At 40.6% G+C, this 18,849-nt stretch overlaps 1 protein-coding gene across 2 annotated transcripts; it reads right to left on the bottom strand.

Annotated features, from left to right (window-relative positions):
• Positions 1-35: 35 nt before the first annotated feature.
• mms19 (MMS19 homolog, cytosolic iron-sulfur assembly component) lies at positions 36-18,509 on the bottom strand. Of its 2 annotated transcripts, XM_026177157.2 has the most exons (31): positions 18,360-18,509; positions 17,818-17,866; positions 17,603-17,703; positions 17,344-17,429; positions 17,107-17,181; positions 16,400-16,469; positions 14,898-15,026; positions 14,705-14,766; positions 13,271-13,357; positions 13,070-13,144; positions 12,778-12,855; positions 12,322-12,460; positions 11,281-11,435; positions 10,996-11,074; positions 10,415-10,540; positions 10,240-10,321; positions 10,048-10,145; positions 9,804-9,962; positions 9,431-9,586; positions 9,106-9,205; positions 8,700-8,802; positions 6,238-6,315; positions 5,995-6,121; positions 5,801-5,907; positions 5,621-5,677; positions 5,334-5,523; positions 2,828-2,910; positions 2,575-2,739; positions 2,344-2,403; positions 1,476-1,576; positions 36-1,269 (listed from the first exon to the last, which is right to left on the bottom strand). In XM_026177157.2, the coding sequence occupies exons 1-31, from the start codon at positions 18,445-18,447 to the stop codon at positions 1,239-1,241; spliced, it is 3,096 nt and encodes a 1,031-aa protein (XP_026032942.2). In that variant the 5' UTR covers positions 18,448-18,509; the 3' UTR covers positions 36-1,238. The 2 variants fall into 2 exon arrangements, with proteins under 2 accessions (XP_026032942.2, XP_080161716.1); XM_080305590.1 differs by lacking the exon at positions 12,778-12,855.
• Positions 18,510-18,849: the final 340 nt, after the last annotated feature.

The following is an 18,849-nucleotide window of genomic DNA, read 5'->3' as shown; positions in this document are numbered from 1 at the left end:
TTGAGGTGACGATATTCAGACAGACACGAGTGAAATTTCAGTGTAAACAAAGGTTTAATGACATCTTAAATATTGTCTTGTTTTCTTGGCATAAGTTGATGTGAGGTCCAAAGTCAGCCAACATTTATGATTTAATATTAACAGAATACAAGGCAGATATTGAACATGACGTTCACATAACTTAAAAGCCAAACAAAAGTACATTAACCTAAACGGATATTTCATTCTGTAAAAAGTATCCTAACATTTCAGTCAGCGGAAGCTTTCACGCTCGATCCATGAACAGTTGGCACATTCATATTCTAGCAAGTCTCAACATCGGTTAGAGACGTCACTGCTCAGGTATACATTCACATGAGAGTGTAAAAAGGTCACTGATGTGTCTTCCACTGCTGTGGGGGTTGGAAGAAAAGTGGTTCCAAGACTGGAGTAGGTGCCTGCTTTGTCTGCAGTGTGAAATTGCTGGGACACAGTGTGTTAACCACTGTTAAGTATCCAAGTTTCTGCTACGTTACAGTTCTCAAATCTGCTGAAATAATGGCTGCTACTTAAAAGGCATCGAGGCAGATCTAGCGTCACGCTCTCTGCTTTTATATGCAGTGGGAAAAAAAATTGCTTCTTTTTATACAGGAGCTGAAAAATCCAATTCCCTGGCACTACCTCATTATGGTGCCTACTGACAGATGTTCATGATCTCAGGACAGTAACACTAGATTTGAGACATTCTGAAGAAACAAATGATTACATGATCTTTGTAAGTGGTTTTTTGTTATTTTGTTAGCTGACCAAACCAGTGTCCCTTCATTATGATTATGACCTTAATGCATATATGATTTTACCAGCTGTAAAACCTAAAATATAAATACGCCTAAAATCTCATTTTGAAATTTTTGCACCTTCAGCAGTGAAATATTTCCCAATCAAAATGGCGTCATCTCATTTCATGTGACTGTTTGGTCCAACAGGACAACAATATTCATGAGGCGTAATAACAAAACACTCATTTCATTCTTTTGACTAAGCTCTGCCATCAGATTTATGTGCGTTAGTCTATACAGTCTTGTGCGTTTGTGAAAATACAGACAGTTAAAACATTTCAGTATAAAGGGGAAGAGTAGGAGGGGCAGAAGGAAGCTGGGAGATCCTCGAGGGTGGAGGCTGCTGGAGAGCTGACCCGCAGAGCGTGAGCCGTTGAGTGCTACTTGGTATCTGTAATTTGGTGGCGATTAGGGGGGAAATCATCTTCCACCAGGACTTCCTAAGAGGAACCTACAGGGACAGTTAGAGAAATAGCCATAAACACATGCTTTACTAAATGCTATGGCACCTGTTTACATGCTAGTAAGATTCACAGGACTAGGAAAAGAGTTAGAGTAACATCAGTATAATCACAAGCTGACATGTCTTCTAGATAAATCACTTGTTTTTGGATTTTTTAGAGGAGTCCATCTTTAATAGGAAAAGGTAGTTCTTACCACTGTGCTCTGGCCTGAACCGCCTCCCTCCTCACCAGCCTCTTCTTGTCATCCAGAGGTTTGGCGAGCGCTCGAAGTACTCGGGCCCGAAATGGCAACACCTTAAATCACACACAGATCGGAGGAAAAAAAATCGGTAAAGCAATTAATATGTTAACATTACACTTTTTATACAAGTTTCCTGTTGAAAAAAAATGTTGGGAAAAGTGACGATTAGAATCACGGACTCTTCTTCTAAGGCCTTAAAGGGGCAGTTCACCACGAAATCCTGTTATGCTCATGAGTGGGTGACAGGATGTAAATATTAATGGTGCTCATCTCGGCTGAGCTGTAATGTTTCTCATTGGTTTAAGTACACAGTAGACAGAAAACAGGTCCCACATGGAGCTGCTCACAAAAAAACTCATGATTTCTAGAGAGAAACATCACTGCTGAGCTTCTCAAATACATTTAACGGTACTTTTGGCAACCAAGCACAAATGCCATTGATAAACAGCACTATGTCCAGGAGGGAAAATACAGAAATTTGACTTATGAGGATCAATAGTGTCACACGATGACAAATTTGTAGCTTGTAATTCTCTGACTCAAACATTGTGGTGAAATCCAACAATCATAAAGACTCCTTTAGTAATTAGCTTCAATATAACTGACTGCATTTAGTCAGATTGGTCAATTCAGTCTGATTGCTAAATGTTTCCATGTTCAGGAACCGTAGTTTATGTTTGTGAGTCCTTATTCAGCTTTTGTAAAACAAAAACACATTTCAATAAACTGGTTGAATTTAAAGTTTTTCAAACAGTTAAAGATAAAACACACAAATCTTATGGAGGTTGAAACCAAAGTATTCAAAGATGGTACGTTTTACCTCATGTACAGGGAAGTAGGAAAGAGCGCTGATGCAGGACAGCGAAGCAATCCGTACACTCTGCAGTGTAAAGGAAAAAACACTGTCATCATTTAATGAACTTATACAGTCCAATAATGAAGGTAGGCTTTTTGTAGAGCACTTACAGCATTAAATACTAAAACAAAACAACAGTTTATAATCTTGAGGAGACTGAATAGTTAGTGAACAGACTGTGGTGATCTAACTAACCATAGCTGGACTGCAGAGGAGGGCCAGCAGCCTGTTGACCAAAGCTTCCAGCTGCTGTATGAGAACTTGTGGTGGGTTGACGAGGACGGGCTCCAGACAGGACAGAGTTGTCAGATGAATGTCCTGATCAGGACCCGACAAGGCTTCCAGCAGCAGAGAAAGAAGCTGCACAGGAACAGGACTTTGATGATTACAGGCACCTACCAGCTCGAGTCATTTCTTACGAGCATCAGAGCTGCTCTGTGTTACTCACCGCTGGAAGTTCAGTGACTTGAACCTGCTTGGGCAGCTTATTGACGATGTTAGATAAAGCTTTCAGGTAGTTGGGCTTCTTCTCTGGTGGAAACAAACAATACACAAATAAACCAAAAACATTACATTCTGAATCTTGTATATACACTGATCAAACAGGGTTTAAAGCATGGAAATCTTTGTCTTCATCAGTTTTTGGTGACAAATTCCTTTTTTTTTTTTTCTTGATGTTTGTGACACTTAAATGTTTCAGATAATCAAATATAACACAAGTAAACACAAAATGCAGTTTTTAAGTGAAGGAAGTGAAGAAAAATATCAAAACCTTATTGGCCCTGTTAGAAAAAGTGATTGAGCCCCTAACCTAATAACTGGTTGGGCAAACCTTAGTGGCAACAACTGTAATTAAGCATTTGCGATAACTGCCACTGTGGAGGATTTTTGACTCACTCATCTTTGCAGAATAGTTGTAATTGCTGTGAATTGCCCTTTGTTTTTCATGAGGCATTCGGAGGTGGACTTTCTGGTGTGTTTTGGATCATTTACCTGCTGCAGAACAGACAGACACCTTCCCAAAAAGTTCCACTTTTGTTTCATCAGTCCAAAGAACGTTTTTTTTTCCAGAAGTCCTGGGAATCATCAAGATTTTTAATGGCGAATGTGTGACTGGCCTTTATCCTCCTTTTGGTCAGCAGTGCGTTTCTCCTTGATATCCCCCCCCCCCCCCCGAGGCCATTTTTTCTCAGTCTCTTTCTTAATGTTGAATCATGAACTCTTGACTTTAACTGAGACAAGTGAGGCCTGCAGTTCTTCAGTGTTGTTTTTGCCTCTTGGATGTGTCGTCGCTGCGCTCTTGGGGTAATTTTGGTCAGCCGCTTACTCCTGGGAAGGTTCACCACTGTTCCAAGTTTTCTTTATTTGTGTATGATGGCTCTTACTGTGGTTCAATCGAGTCCCCCAAGCCTGAACCCCTGCCAGACTGATAGATGTCAGGGATTTTGTATCTCAGGTGTTTCTTCAGATGGTGGCACGATGTGTTGCTTTTTGAGATCTTTCAGCCTGCTTCACTTTGTCAAACAGCTTCTAATAAAGTGATTTCTTGATTCAACAGGTCTGCCAGTAATCAGGCCTCAGTGTGTTTAGTAAAACTGAACTCATCTTTCCACAAAATGTGGTTAACCGCAGTTAATTCATAGTTTAGCAGGAGGGGCAATTACTTTTTCGGAGAGGACCAGGAGAGTTTGGACGTTTCTCTATCAATCAATGAAATCATCATCTAAAAACTGCACTTTGTATTTACTCTGGGTATCTTTGTCTGATATTAACATTTGTCTGATGATCTGAAAAATGTAAGCGTGACAAATATGCAAAACACTAGAAAATCAGGAACTTTATTTTTTTTACACCACTGTAATATAAATGTCTGGACTAAACAGCTCACACGTGTAGTTTTATATGTTTCTGCTAATGGTGAAACATTTTTTACACATTTATTTTCAGTAATCTTGTACATCTGAGCACTGCTACTGCACTCTAATTAGTAGGTCTAGTGAATAACACTTCTAAACCTGAACATCATGTGTTGGCTAAGACTTTTGCTATTTTCCCTTTAACTCTCCTCCATCCAAAGAAACTATTGGTGCAATATTTGCAGTACTCAAGAATAAAAAGCTGTTTCTTTTTTTGCTTCTAAACATTAACGGCAGTGATGGGAATAATGGCGTTACAAGTAACGGCGTTACTAACTAATCTAACTAATTACTATTTCTATTGTTACAACACCGTTACCGTTACTAACAAGAAAATGCGGTCGCGTTACTATTTTTCAACAAACAGACGGCTGAAGCTGTGTTCAGCTTACCGCACTTTATATCAGTTGCACGGAAGTAGCTGTAAGTAATCTGGGCGCTACAGCTTTAAGCAGCTGCGCGCGCTCCCGCGGACGGCAATCACTTTCTGGCAGACGATCACTTTTTGGCAAAACACCTGTAGCTAGGGGGGTAATTAATCGTATGAGTGCTGCTGTTTGACTGCGATTGGCTTACCATGACTACTTTAAGAAAGCAACAATGTGATCTATACCAGTTTTTAAATTGTGTTGATAGGCCACGTAAAACCAGAGTCATGATAAACAATATATACGCTGCATTTTTTCCTGAGTAGTTTCGTCACCTTTACTCTCTAAGGACAGCGCTAGCAAGCACTCTCTGCTTAAGACAAAACTTGTGCATATGATTTTAAAATTGACAATTTATATTTGCATTTAAAGTTATGAAATATGATTAAATAAACATGTTTGTGGTTGCTACAGTAAAAAAATAGAACTTTTTCTACTCTGATTTTATGTTTTTGCCTGATTTTAGATCAATTGTGTTAATACAGTATGTCAAAATGAAAACATAACTGTAAATTCAGACACGTGAGGTTGTGCTGAAAAGGATGATACCAAACAAGGCAAAGTAAATTGTAAATTGTTTGTGTAGGTTCGACTGTCCTGGTGCCTTTACCTTGGGGTGCAGCGTTGAACCCTTGCACCAGCTTGGCTTTGTTCTCGCTGAAGAAGCGCTGGCGGTACATGATGCGTACATCAGCGTGGCAAGCTCTGTTCAGGACGTCGGTGGAGTCACTCATGAGTAGAGAGAAGCCGTCTGCCGCCGCCATCGGACCTAAACCGGCATCGTCGAGCAGAGAGAAGAGCTGCGAGGTACACAGAAAAGAGAGTAACACCAAATGTGTTTTCCACTAAAAACACAGTAAGAGTGAAAGCTCCACTGTGTGCTGCTCAGTTTTGTACCTTGTCGGTCAGTGTTGTGAACAGAGGGTGGTATCGCAGAAGCAGAGCCTTGGAAACCTGCGGACAAGCACAACCTTACTATCATTCTGAAAAAGATTTGTAAGGTGAGTGGTGAAACAAGTAAAAGCTCTTAATGCGCTGATGATTAGGAGTGAGCAGTACAGACACAGTCACTCTTACCCAGATCATAAGTGTAAATGCCTGAGTGTGAACAGAGGATGAAGGTGAGTCCAGCTCGCTGCACACTCTCTTCACTGTCCTCTGAATTAGGCTGTCGAGGGAATCTCCTGAAGAAGAAACAGAAAATGTTTTAATAAATGATCTAAAGCTTTTAGATTTAATAAAAGCCAAGCTGTGACAGGACACAAACTGACCCTGTGGTTTCTTGTTGACCAGGCCAGCAAAGCACTTTGCAGCTGACGTGTATGACAGCGGGTGGCTGCAAGTGCAGCTCATCTCCTCCAGTGCCGACAGCAGTTTGTCAATCTGGGGCACCTCCACCTGCAGACGATACTTAACACTGTCAAAACAAACTTCAACATACATTTCCTAAAAGTTTTTATTTATTTCTTTAAATTTAACAGAAATCTGAATTAGTTGTTTAACATGAGACTCACGCCGCGAGGTAGAGAACACACACTGCCCATAAGCAGACAAACCAGCCGAGACAGGCTCCAGGAATCCCCCTCCTGCTTCTGAGAAAAGTAATCACACTTGTTACCCGAGACGTGACCTGATGGAGTGGTTCCAGTTTAAAGCTTGCTTCTACTCATAATGGAATGTGAATGTTGGCATTAATGTGCTTTCAATACTTTTGTCAACTGCTCTTTTTCTCAAGTCAAATAATGGCAAAACACACATTTAAGAGATAAACAAATAAAAATAAATAAATAAAAACTAAACAAATGACTTTTCACTTGAGCTTTTCTGAAATAAAAACATTGTAAAAATATGCATATACCCAGTTGGGTGTTTAGGTTAATTGCCCATAGGTGTGAACGTGAGTGTGAATGGTTGTTTGTCTCTACGTGTTAACCCTGCGACCTGTCCAGGGTCCCTGCCTCTAATGCTGGGCATACACTGTGCGGTTTTTGGCCCATTTTGAGCAGTTTTCAGTCGTGCGACCGTTTTGGGGGTTGGCCGAGTTTCGCCTTAATCGTGTGTCGTGCATCGTGTTGTAAACATGGGGTAACGAGAAGCGATTAACACCTCACAACCAGCTCCCGATCATCAATCGCTTGGTCGTAAGTAGGGCTGCCACGATTTGTCGACTAGTCACGATTACGTCGACTATCAAAATCGTCGACGACTGATTTAATAGTCGACGCGTCGTTTGAAGCTTTGTAAGATCCCAAAAGACGCAGGAATAAGTAGCAGGATTTAAGAGTGTAATAACGGACTGAAACAGAAGATGGCAGCACTGCATGTACAAGGATGCCAGCTGCCGTTAAACCCCGAAGAAGAAGAAGAAGCAGCTGTGTCCCAGAAATCATAGCGCGGCCCAGCTCAGTTTCCAACAATGGCGGCAGCTAGTTAGTTTTAATATTACTCTTATTATTCTTTCTGGGTCAGAAAATAAACGTTTAACGTATTTTCAGGCGAGAATGTAGCTGTGTAAACCTCAAATATCGGCTCAGTTTATCAGGACACCACATATTTTCAAAAGCGCTCCGACGTTTTCGGAGACGTCTGTTACCCACTAGCTCGATAGCTAGCCGGGGGCTAGGTCACTAGCGCGTGAGAACACCGGACTCCCGGCAAATTGTTTTCTAACCCACCGCCGTCTTTCGCTACTCAGGTTAAATATATATGAGTCACTTAGATAAATTAAAAATGTTGTTGTTTGGCTTTTTTTTTTTTTGTATTTTATTTGTTCCTGAGTAAATCGGTTTGTCTGAGATTAAAGTTATAGTTTTTACACAGCTGAATAAACGTCAAGCAGACAGCTGATTATCAAAAGTGTGAGATGCTGGAGAATATACTCCGTTGTCCTGTTATATTTTAGATAGCAAGGAGTTCATTAAACTTCACCGAAACAATCTGCAAATTTCATTAAAATTGAATAAACTATCATCTTGTCTTTATTTTTAGTTAGCACCTTAAACACTTAAAGCTGTAAGCTAATGATAGTTATATAAGAGCAGATGCTGCTGGTGCAATAAGCTGTAGTTTTACGTCCAGTGGATGATGATCTGATTAGTCGACTAATCGCATAAATAATCGGTGACTAGTCGACTATCAAAATAATCGTTTGTGGCAGCCCTAGTCGTAAGAAAATCAAACGTGTTTGAAATCCTGTCGGCCTTCGTGAGGGTGTCACCGCAGCCTCTCACACTGCGCATGCACAAACACAGAAATGAAAGTGAAAAGGTGGAGCAGCACGGCAGTGCGGCATGTGATCTGGACACAAGCGATGAAAGCACACCTTGTAGAACTTTGGCAAGCTCATCTGAGCCTTTTCGATGTGGCCTCACGAAGTTATCACGACCGCTCTGACCATGAAAATAGTTGGATCTACGCTGCTGCTCAATCACAGCTGCCTGATCAATGTTTTTCATGAGCAATTTAGCAAAGTTGATGGTGGTGGTGTGTCTGTGTGAGTGAAAGACAGAGAGGGAGAGCGAGAGACAGATTTTATGTTATAACCTTCATGTTATGGACGCACAGTGTGAGCACTCAGGTCGCATCAGAGCATCGGGCCGTATAGTGTGAGACCTGCATCGTGACCTACGAACTTCTAACCTCTGCGAGTCAATCGTACAGTTTGAGCAGGAGCTGAATAACGCAACTGAAAAAAAAAATTGCACAGTGTATGCCCAGCTTAAGACAGCTGAGATAGGCTCCGCCCCCCACTGAAGAGAATAGATGAATGGTTATGTACATTTATGACCCTATATGTAGTTCTGGCATTGTTTATTTTAGAAAGCTTAAAATCAGAAAAAGCCATCCAGAACACAACACTGCCTTGACATTTGTGTTGACTGCATCAGTTTGTATACCGTCTGATTCTTTATAAACTCTAATTATACAGTCACTAATATTTAATACATAAAATAAATGAGCACAGACAAAAACAGACCTTGAGAAGCTGCATGTGTGAAGGGAACGAGTTGTCAGGCAAAAAAGAGACATCGCCATCCAGGAAGAGAGACACAGCTCTCGACGCCGTCTGCCCCGCCAGGCTGAAAGGAAGCCACACACACCTCATCAAAAAGTACGCTCTGCATTGTGCAAACAAATCAAAGGCATTCGCAAAGAAGAAAAAAAGAGAGACTGTGAAACAGACAGGAAATAGTATATTTAGATCAGCAGGTGTGACACAAAGGAGGAAATACAGCAAGTACAAGCTACTTTTAGTGCAACTTTGTTTTGTTTATCTCTGCATTTAGAGACACTAGGTGTGATAAGAATAACAACATTTACTATGTGTAAATGTGTCAAAAGACAAAATAAAATCAGGCCAAGAGGTGAACAAGATTACTGACGTGGGCTGCAGTCTGGAGCAGGAAGTGCTGATGACAGGAACCATGGCAGACAAGACCACCTCCTCTACCAGAGGACTAGGAGTTCCAGATGATCCCTCACCTGAAGAGCAATTGTTTTTTTAAAGTTGGGGGACTAAATGTTTTTGACATGAACACGTTTTACAAATGAAAGCTCAATTCAGTTGTTAGAAAAATATAACTGTAGCTTCAGGACTCAATGGATGGAAGTCTGTTAATTCATAAGTTATACTGAGAAGATTCAAATTAAAACTATTTTGATGACGTAAGATGAAGCTGGTCAATCCTTTCACTGATCCTTTCTCACCCTGCAGTGCTGCCTGGAGCGCCAGAGACAACAGGTGTGGGATGATGATGTTGTGGAAGCAGCGTCCCGCTTCCTCGGTGTCCTGGACCTGCTCTGCTATTCTCTGAAGGCTGCGGCACGTCAGCACCACCTCATCCACTGAAAAACTAACATCACCTGAAATGAACAAGATGTCACAGAGGTGTTAACCTTAGAGCATTTCATAGGACAACAACACGCTTTGGTAAAGCTTTTTGAATTTGGAGACTAACTCCAGTGAAGTGATGTGTGATTGTAAATTTGCACCATGACCCACTGATCAGTTATAAACATACTATATATAAATATAAGTACTTGAAGCTAAAAAAAAAAAGCATCTTTTTTGCCAGATTACCTGTGTGTGCTGAACGAAGGACCTCCAGGAGGACAGGTGTGCTCTCCTGGACAACACTGGGTTGGATGGACACTGCAGCCAGAGCTGACAAACACCGCTGACGCACTGCATGATGGGAATGTAGTTCAGAAGCCTCCCCTTGGTCTTGATTCATGGGCTCTGAACAGACAGGAGGGCCAGGTCACATAAACACTACTTGTATGTGTTCCTGTGCCTAAAATACATGATATTTTCAGCAGCTTACCAGTATACATCTCGTTCTTTAGTCTTGGAATCAGTTTGGAGATGACGAGTGCCGGGTGCAGCTGCGCTAAGGCTCCAGCACACTCCGCCACAGCAAGACTGGAGGCAGAAACAAGACAAACACAAGAGAGGTGTCAGGATGAACGGGATTCAAATAGATAACAGGGAGCATCAAAGAGAAACGAAAGCTCACCTGACTCTGTCATCCTCTTCAATCAGCAGCAGTCTGGTCAGATGATCAAGAGCTAGCTCAATATCAGATTCTAACAGCAGACCTGAACAAGGGGAAAATATTTACAACATTCGTGAAAAACGTCTGACTCTGTTATAACACTTTTAAGCAATTATATATTTTTAAATTTAAGTACCTGCTTGTTGTGCCAGTGATGTGAGCACAGAGGTGGCAGTGATCTGCAGGCTGGAGTTGTTCTCAGAGAGAGCAGAAAACACGACGCCGCACAGAGATTCTCGGAAGGCTAAAAACACACTCTCATCTGAAGTAAAGAGACGAAACGCAGTTACGAGAAACAGAGGATGTCAAAGCTGTAGTTCCCTTGGTCACAGTCAAGCAGCAAGTAAACAGTTATCTTTTTTTTTTTAACCACACTATAACTGTTTGAAGTTTGTGACAATTACAGTGTAAACACACAGAAACTGACAATGATTAAAGGTCAACAGCCGTAACCAAGTAAAGTTTTTCTTTGGTCACTGGACTGAATGTTTTAGCTTGACTCAGTTCAAACAAAAGACAAACAAAACTGTTTGATATATATCAGCAAAGTCACAGTCAAGAAGATTCAAATATTTACAGGATCGAGGACGTGCATATCTGAAATGTAGAGTAACAAATGAAGAGCTATAATTTCAAGATTTTATGGCCGATGTTGAAGTTTAATGAGATGCAGCGGTGACTAGAAGAGGGAAAAACAGCAGTGAACACAGCACTCACCATTGTCTGAAGACTGGCAGTTTTTTACTGAATGGATAAATCGCTGCACCACCTCCAGTAATGTCCTTCTATGGGAACACTGCACAGAGAGAGAAACAGATGTGATCATGGACTTAGTTGTGTTAAAAACAAAACAAAAACATAAAAATCCAGATGTTAATCAAAGAAAACAGGCTCTAGAGTTCTCATACAACACATTCTCTCTACTCTACCCATACTTAAATAGCCCAAACCTTAGCTCATATTAAACCAGTTAAACATGTGGACATCAGCTGTCTCTATTACCTGTGCTCTGTTGTTATATTGCTCAAGTAGCGATGGCATGACAGCAGCTGTAATGATGTGACTCGCACTAGTGGAGGCGCTGCAGGCGGCTTGGAGGAGCTTTGCGCTCGGCCATACAAGCTTTAAGTCTGGTTCACACAGGTGATGTTTGCAGTCTGAAAAAAAGCACAACACAGTACAACACAAGACCCATTTGAATGTCTCAGAGACTCATTGTTTAAAACTACGTTTAACAATAAATACTGATTTCTTCCAAAGAACCGCTGACAATTACAGTGTGTTTACGTTGACTGTATAGACTGTAAATAAAAGATGGACCCAGTAACTGTGACATCACCCTCAGTTTTTTGGGCTCCTCATTATAAAGCCTCAACATTAGCAATTTTGGTCACTGCACTGTTGTTTTTTCTGGAGCTAAAAGTGTTTAGTATTTAGGAAAGAGGGGGTTGCTAAGTTATTAGCTAATGCTAAGTCTAAAAAGCTCACAAAGGCCTGGCAGAGAACCCCTGGCTACAGCTATCTGTGTAGACATCTGTCAGTCAGAGAGGCCACGACCCTAACTTTACAACAGTATCCAAATATATCTGCTGTATTTAAAAAGCAGCGGGTAGAACACTTTTTCTAACAGGTTGTAAAAATGCATTTCATGGTGTCATGTTGGGAATTTTAACACTGAAGTCAGCCTCAGGGGGCCTTGAGAAGTACCAATTTTTCCATAGCAAGTGATTGTTGCCATAGGAGTTGGGATCTAGGCCTTTTGGACCCGGCCCTAAGACTCAAATATTGTGTTTTCAACCCACCTGTACAATCAATCTGTTAGACAGCAAACATGATATATTAGGTTATGAAAAAGTTGTGGTGGTATACACAGTATATATATTTAAAAAAAAAGTTTCCTGCCAACTTCCTCCCCAGTGTACTGTACTACATAGTGCCATATTCCTCCTCATCAGTATACAGAATTTCATTTCTATGTTTCTTTCTGGAACAAATGTACCTTTTTTCACATTTTCATGCATGCATAACAAAGCTGCATTTTACCTGTGAGAATGAAATCCAGGAATGTGCTGAGGGAGTCCTCAGAGTCAGAGCTGAGGACTGAGCGAGACAGACAGGAAGTGAGTGCGGTAAGAGCAGCGAGGCCTGCAGACTCGATCCTCTCGCTGGAGGTTTGAAACACCTGCAACGACACAACAAGCACAACTTAACTTGACTCTGCTGTTGTTAGTTAAACAGCAGTGAGGTCTTCATTCGCTTAATGCTACAAAAGAAACCTAGTATTTGGTGTTTCAGAAAGCACTACTGGCCTTAAATGTGCCTATGTTTTTTATGAGGGTGGAGTGGGTCAAAACGAGCTAAAAACAGAAATTAAAATCACACCACACCGAATAAAGACCAGCTACAAGATATTAAAATATGTCTTAACAGAGCCAAGGCACAAAATAAGTACTACAAGTACTACTGCTATTTACATTTAAAAACTGATCTCAAACAGACCTCTCTGCGTACTGCTGTCCACAGTCCCTGCAGGAATTCAGCCACATGCTTGTGTTCATACTGTGACACACAAGCAGCCTGAAAATGTAAAAATAATCACAATTTATCTACATGACTCTGCGCTGGACCACTTGTGACAAACGACTCTGCTGCTTAAGGGAATCGTGAGCTGTGCATCATTCACCTTTACTCATGCATACTCTGTGCAGCTGACAGTCAAATGTTTATATCTGAACTGTAAGCTCCTGTTTTAGCTGGAGGCACACAACATTTTTAGAGACGAGTTTCTCACCAGAGTCTGCAGCGAGTCCAGCTTTGCGCTCTGAACGTCTGAGTCCAGCTTCTCGATGAGGAGAGGTAACAGAAACTGTAAGATAGCAACAAATATTAGCGCAGAGGTCCTTCGTTTAGTTTGCTTAGGAGGAAAAGCTCCAAAACAGAAAAAGTAAACGACGTTTGAAAAAAAACATAAATAAATAATACTTTCACTCACCTCTGCAAAATTTGGAGTCCCAGTAAGGACGGCCCTCAGAGCCTGAACCAGTTCCTCCCTGGTGATGCCATGTGGGTCATTAGGAGGCTGAAGTGAGAAGAGATTTAAGAAGTCTATTAAAACATGCAGAACCCTACAAACATTCACAGATAATGGAAAGTACATCACACCCCCTCCCAGTTTCCTGTCCCTCTTCACTGCGCTATCAAATAATGAATATAAAGACTCCAATGCATATATGAAAGATGTCTCTTTTGTTATACAAGCACCAAGGTGAGTGTCGATATTTCTGACAAACACAAATATATAAATGCAGAAAGACTCGTGCTATTGCAGACTTGCATTTGCATTTCATTTAATACCTGAAATAATACAATAAAAATGTAATCTCAAAGACCACTGATCAGTCATTATCAACTGGCAACCAATCGTGAAGCAAAAATGCTGCCCAAAATTCACAGGGTTAAACTTTAGATCTCTGTCTTATATTGCTTTACAACACATGAACAATATTTATTACACGTTGTTGTCACATGTATCCCAGTTTGGCCTACAAGGAGTTCTAACATCAGTGTTAATTTCCTCAACCAATAATTCTAATGAGGTTGTTGATGCATTCGCTTTCATCAACACCCCCCCCACACACACACACAAAAAATGCACAAGGACAAAAACTACAGTTTAACGTATCAACATGTTCATTAACGAATAAAAATGAAATGAGTTGTAAATAACTCAGTGGCAGAAGCAAACTTTTACACTTTTTGTCACCTTTAGATTTAGTCTATGATAACATTACAACATTTAGCTGATAAAAACTTAAACGCCTAAATTATGAATGAAACTAAATGATGTTTTAGTCAGAAGATTAAGATTAAAGCTAAATCAAAATTTGCTGTGAAAACGAAAACTTTGTAACATGTTATGGTTTAAAATGGTCACTAATTAGTGAATCAGTAAATATAATCATTATTAAATATAAACTATGACTATCATAGCATGCTCATATAGATCAATGCAAATGTATAATAATAGATTTTCTAAATGATCCAATCTGTCGACTGATGTGTTGGGATATATTGTCTAAAGTGTTCAGAAACTAATGCTGATCCTGCACTGTTTCCTGTTTCCTCTTCAGTTTAGACTGATGAGGGATGCTGGCCTTGAATGCTTAATAATACACATGGTTAAATATGCCCGTTCTTATACTTTACATGATGTTTTACGTCACATACACAACAAGCTTTGCACCCATGTGCTGCTTTGCTCCAGAGAGACCTGTGATGCTCTGTGACATTGAGCTGCTTTTCGCGAGCAGTCGCTGCGTTATAACTTCCTACAGAGTCTGTCTGAGGTCACAGGAAGTCAGTGATGACATTTATGTCTGCTACACTCAGTTCTCGGTCCAAACCAGCTGAGTAAACAGGGACTTACTGGGGAGAAGTCGATTGGGAAATAGCAGGACGTCACTTCAAACAGTTCCTCTGTGAATTTACCTGAGACAGCAGATAGGAAAGGAATGGGAGTTACAGTTTGATCACTGTGGCAGAAAAAAGGTGAGCTGCAGGTCAGGGACGCACAGAAATACAGAAGAGGTGACGGTGAGAAGAAATTATGGTGTTCTCACCGAGCTCATAGCCTCTGTGAATAAGGTTTTTGGCAATCTGAAAGGCCAACAAGAGGTTGCGAGGATCTCGCTCTCCGTCCATGGACTGCACAAAACCGAAGACAAAGTCGGCACCCAAACCCTTAAGTTCTGTGGGGAAACGAAGCAGGGACACATCATGTGGGGAAAAAAAAGTTTTGCAACACAACAGACAAACACTGGTTCACACAATGACTAACAATGGCTTGCGTGAGAGTGCCACGATAAAGGAACTATACAACCAACCGTCTCTTCCTCAAAACTAGGAAAGCTGGTGAGGGTGTATCGGTGAAGCTTACTACCATCTCCAGGTGGGGATGATTATTATTTTGGCATGAAGAGCAAAAAAACCCACAAGATTAATTTTCTTATGTGAAGTTAAAATATTAAAATGGAAGAAACAAGTAACAGCAGCTAAAAAAAAACATTGGTACTAAGGGGATTTGTCAGTTTTCTAATGATTGCATCTTCTTCTCAATCATTCACTTCCTCTTATTTAACCTACACACACACACACACACACACACTGCTCCTGAAGCAGCTGTATGACGTTTCATTCCCTAAGTCAGAGGGCAGATATCAAAGCTCATATCAGAGCCAGAGATCCCAGCAAGATTCATTCATGTTTACTTTGATAAATCAGTCTTTGATGACTCGGTCTGAATCGTGATTAGAATGTTGTGATTAGTCATGTTGATCATCATCATATTGGAGATGAAGAAGAGTGTAATGATTTTTAAGACTCTGACAGTGTTCTTAATATAGTTTAAAACAGAGTCATTAAACCCCACAAATCACCTACAATCAGCCTTACTGGATCGGATTAATATCACCAGTTTGTAATTAAACTGTTTTATCTACAGTTGCTGTAACCTGCATGCTGTACCTGTCAGGTCACAGCTGAATAACGAAGATTTACAACTCATTTAAAATCTATTTAGATCACAGCTGTTTTTTATATATAATAATGAAATGATTCTGTGTAAATGAGTAAACATCTCTGCTACTTATATATATAAAAATCATATTTTTCCCCTCTTCTGTTGTTAATACAAACAACGCAATCAAACATGATCCACAGAATTAAACAGGAGGGTCTTGCCCGTTGCCACGGTGAACATGGTCTGGAACCAAACAATCAGAGCTTACATTTAAAGTTTGTTAAATCTGCTTTCTGGAACAAAGCCCAGGTCACAGTACCATCCCTCCTGGAAGCGTTTCCATTTTAACAGCTGGTAGCTAAACACAACTATTCCACTGTCAGCCCTCCATTTTCATTTTTTACATATGGCTGTTATCCTAAAATATTAGCCAAACAGAGGACAGCGTGTCAGCGCCTTCCATTACTGCTGTGAGATTGTCCGACTTTTAAAACTCATGCTCAATTCTTAAATCACCGGTTATTTCAACATGACCTGCTTCCTTCCACAGAGCTTTCTGTCTCTGTTAACTGAGGTTTTGTGAATCAAACCATAATCTCTTACCCGCCTCTCTGGTCTCCATGATGTTGATAAGCATGCTGTAAACACATGCTCTCTCTGACAGCATCAGAGACTGCAGGGGAAATAAATACATTTGTTATTAGTAGGAACGGTTTTAGATGAGTCAGTTTTACCAGCGAAAACAATAACAGAGAGGAAACAAGAACATCTAACAAGTGTGGCACGATGTTTCCGACAGTGTGCTACATTAGGTTTTAAATGCATTACTTTCGGAAAAATCAAACACCGCAAAACTAGGAAAAGTCACAAAATGTCCACTAACGTCAGAAAAAACAACTCAGACAGTGGAACTGTTGACATCATATGTGGAATATAAAACGTGAATTGTTTGGTTAATCATAATAAATTCTTTGATTAATGGTGCAAACTCGTGCACTGCAAATTGCTTAAATGTAATTTTTAACATTAGCATAACCCTCCAAGTACAGTGACCTAGATTAGTTATAGATGTTAGGTGAGTTATTTCTAAGCAACAACTTGATCTTGGCAATAATTTTGGTTAAGTAAAATACACCATGCGGTCTTTGTAAAATCCATGTTCTCTTCAATTCCCATTTTAAAGAACACAAAGACAACAAAGCTCACAACTAAGTATTAAAACTATGACATTATGTAGGTAAAAATCAACCCAGCACTGTCATTATTCCTCAGAATAACACTTTAAATGTACAACAATATGACAGTCTCACCTGTACGTGGATGTCCTGGAACACTGACCTCAACATGGACACAGCTGAGCCAGGAGGCAGGTTTGTACACTTTGTCTGAATTGGGGGGGGGGGGGGGGGGGGTGTACATTAACAAAACAGTAAGAGGAAATCCACAACCACAACCTTCACATCTGGAACTTCTCAAAAAAAGTCCCTCAGCCTGAAATGAACTTGCAGATTTGAGCAGAAACTAAATGTTATCAAAGAACGACTAACCAGCTCCTTTAGCCCCTTTAAGACGGGAGGTGTGACGACATAATGATCCTTCAGACGGTTTTCATAGAAGGCAATAAGCACTTCCACTGTGGAGAAGAACAGGAAGAAATGCTGAGTGCTGATCGCCCCTTGACATGAATAAGCGTCATCGTAAGACATATATGAATATAAAATGTAGTTATTTGAGTGCATTTTTGATTTGTCACTTTGCAAGAAGCTGTGCAATGCTGGCACAGTATATGGAAGGAGAAAGGTGTACCTTCTCTCTCTGTAAGCTCTCTATAGCACTCCTGCAAAACCTCAGAGAGCAGAAGGACTCCTCGGGCTCGAGTGTGAGGCTGAGAACTGGTCAGACTGGACCTTTAACAGGAAAGGTAATAAAGATGGAAGTTGATATTAGATAGGAATATAATTGCAAACTCTGGCTGGTTCGGGCTGATATTTTCCCCTGACATGACGATGAACACAGCTTACCCCAGTGCTTCCACCAGCTGCAGAACTGTAAACTTCCCATCTTTGACACCTGAACAAAACAAACAAACAAACAAACAAACAAACAAACAAGTTTAGTGAAGTGAAGTGAAGTGATGAGCTACAGCAATGCAAGAACACGCATGCTCTTAACTCTAGTAGTTGTACCAGGTTATAATTCAAAGGTAAGGCCACAGGGTTCATTGACAGGCTACCTTACACAAACTCAGCAGCTAGCAACCAGCATGTGCTTTAACCACTACGGACTAGCATCAAATTAAGAGTCCTTGTGAAGTGGCAATGTGTTCAAACTCGATGTATACATTCAGAGTGTGCATTTACATCGACAAAATGAGCAAATATATTTTCACGGCGAATGCTTACTCTTTATCTTGCGGTTATAACACTACACAGGATGTTGTGGCGCTAAGTTAGCTAGTTAACCATCACGTCTCGCTGCGCATCCTCGGAGAGCAGCTCTACAGCCTCTCCGGTGTTACTCTTATGAAAAATGTCACCGGCAAACCGCGACGAAAGCCTTTTACCTTTTGCTGCATCTTTGGCCTTGCTGTCCTGCAGTCCAGACACAAATTCCTCCACCAGAGACAGCGCCATGGTACTGTCCGCAGCCATCGTGTCCCTGTAACTACTTCACTGGCACTACGCATGCGCGAAAACTTTAGGTGAATCGCGAAAAGCGATGGGTTTTAGATTATATCTGATAAAAATAAAACCGTTAAAACCAGTATAATATTATTTCCACACGTTTTTCATATTTATAGAAATGGTGGAAGAAAATCTTCAATATTATTTTTCCTTTAATGCTGCATTCAAGTACTGTCCGAACAATGCATTACAAATACTAGAACTAGTACGTCCTCTCCCTTCCACTAAAGTTTTGCTTTTCAAGAGGTTCCAATTAATTACTACCAGTATGATTTCAAGTAAGAGTATTGACATTAGAAGAACGTGTATCTGTTATATGATAACTCCGCTGTACAAATTAATTTGCGGACTCCTCCGTTCATAATTGCG

The sequence above is a fragment of the Astatotilapia calliptera genome, chromosome 8, assembly GCF_964374335.1.
Source record: "Astatotilapia calliptera chromosome 8, fAstCal68.1, whole genome shotgun sequence".
NCBI lineage: Eukaryota > Metazoa > Chordata > Actinopteri > Cichliformes > Cichlidae > Astatotilapia > Astatotilapia calliptera.
Note: the sequence above shows the minus strand (reverse complement) of the source record. Positions and strands in the feature narration are given on the sequence as shown.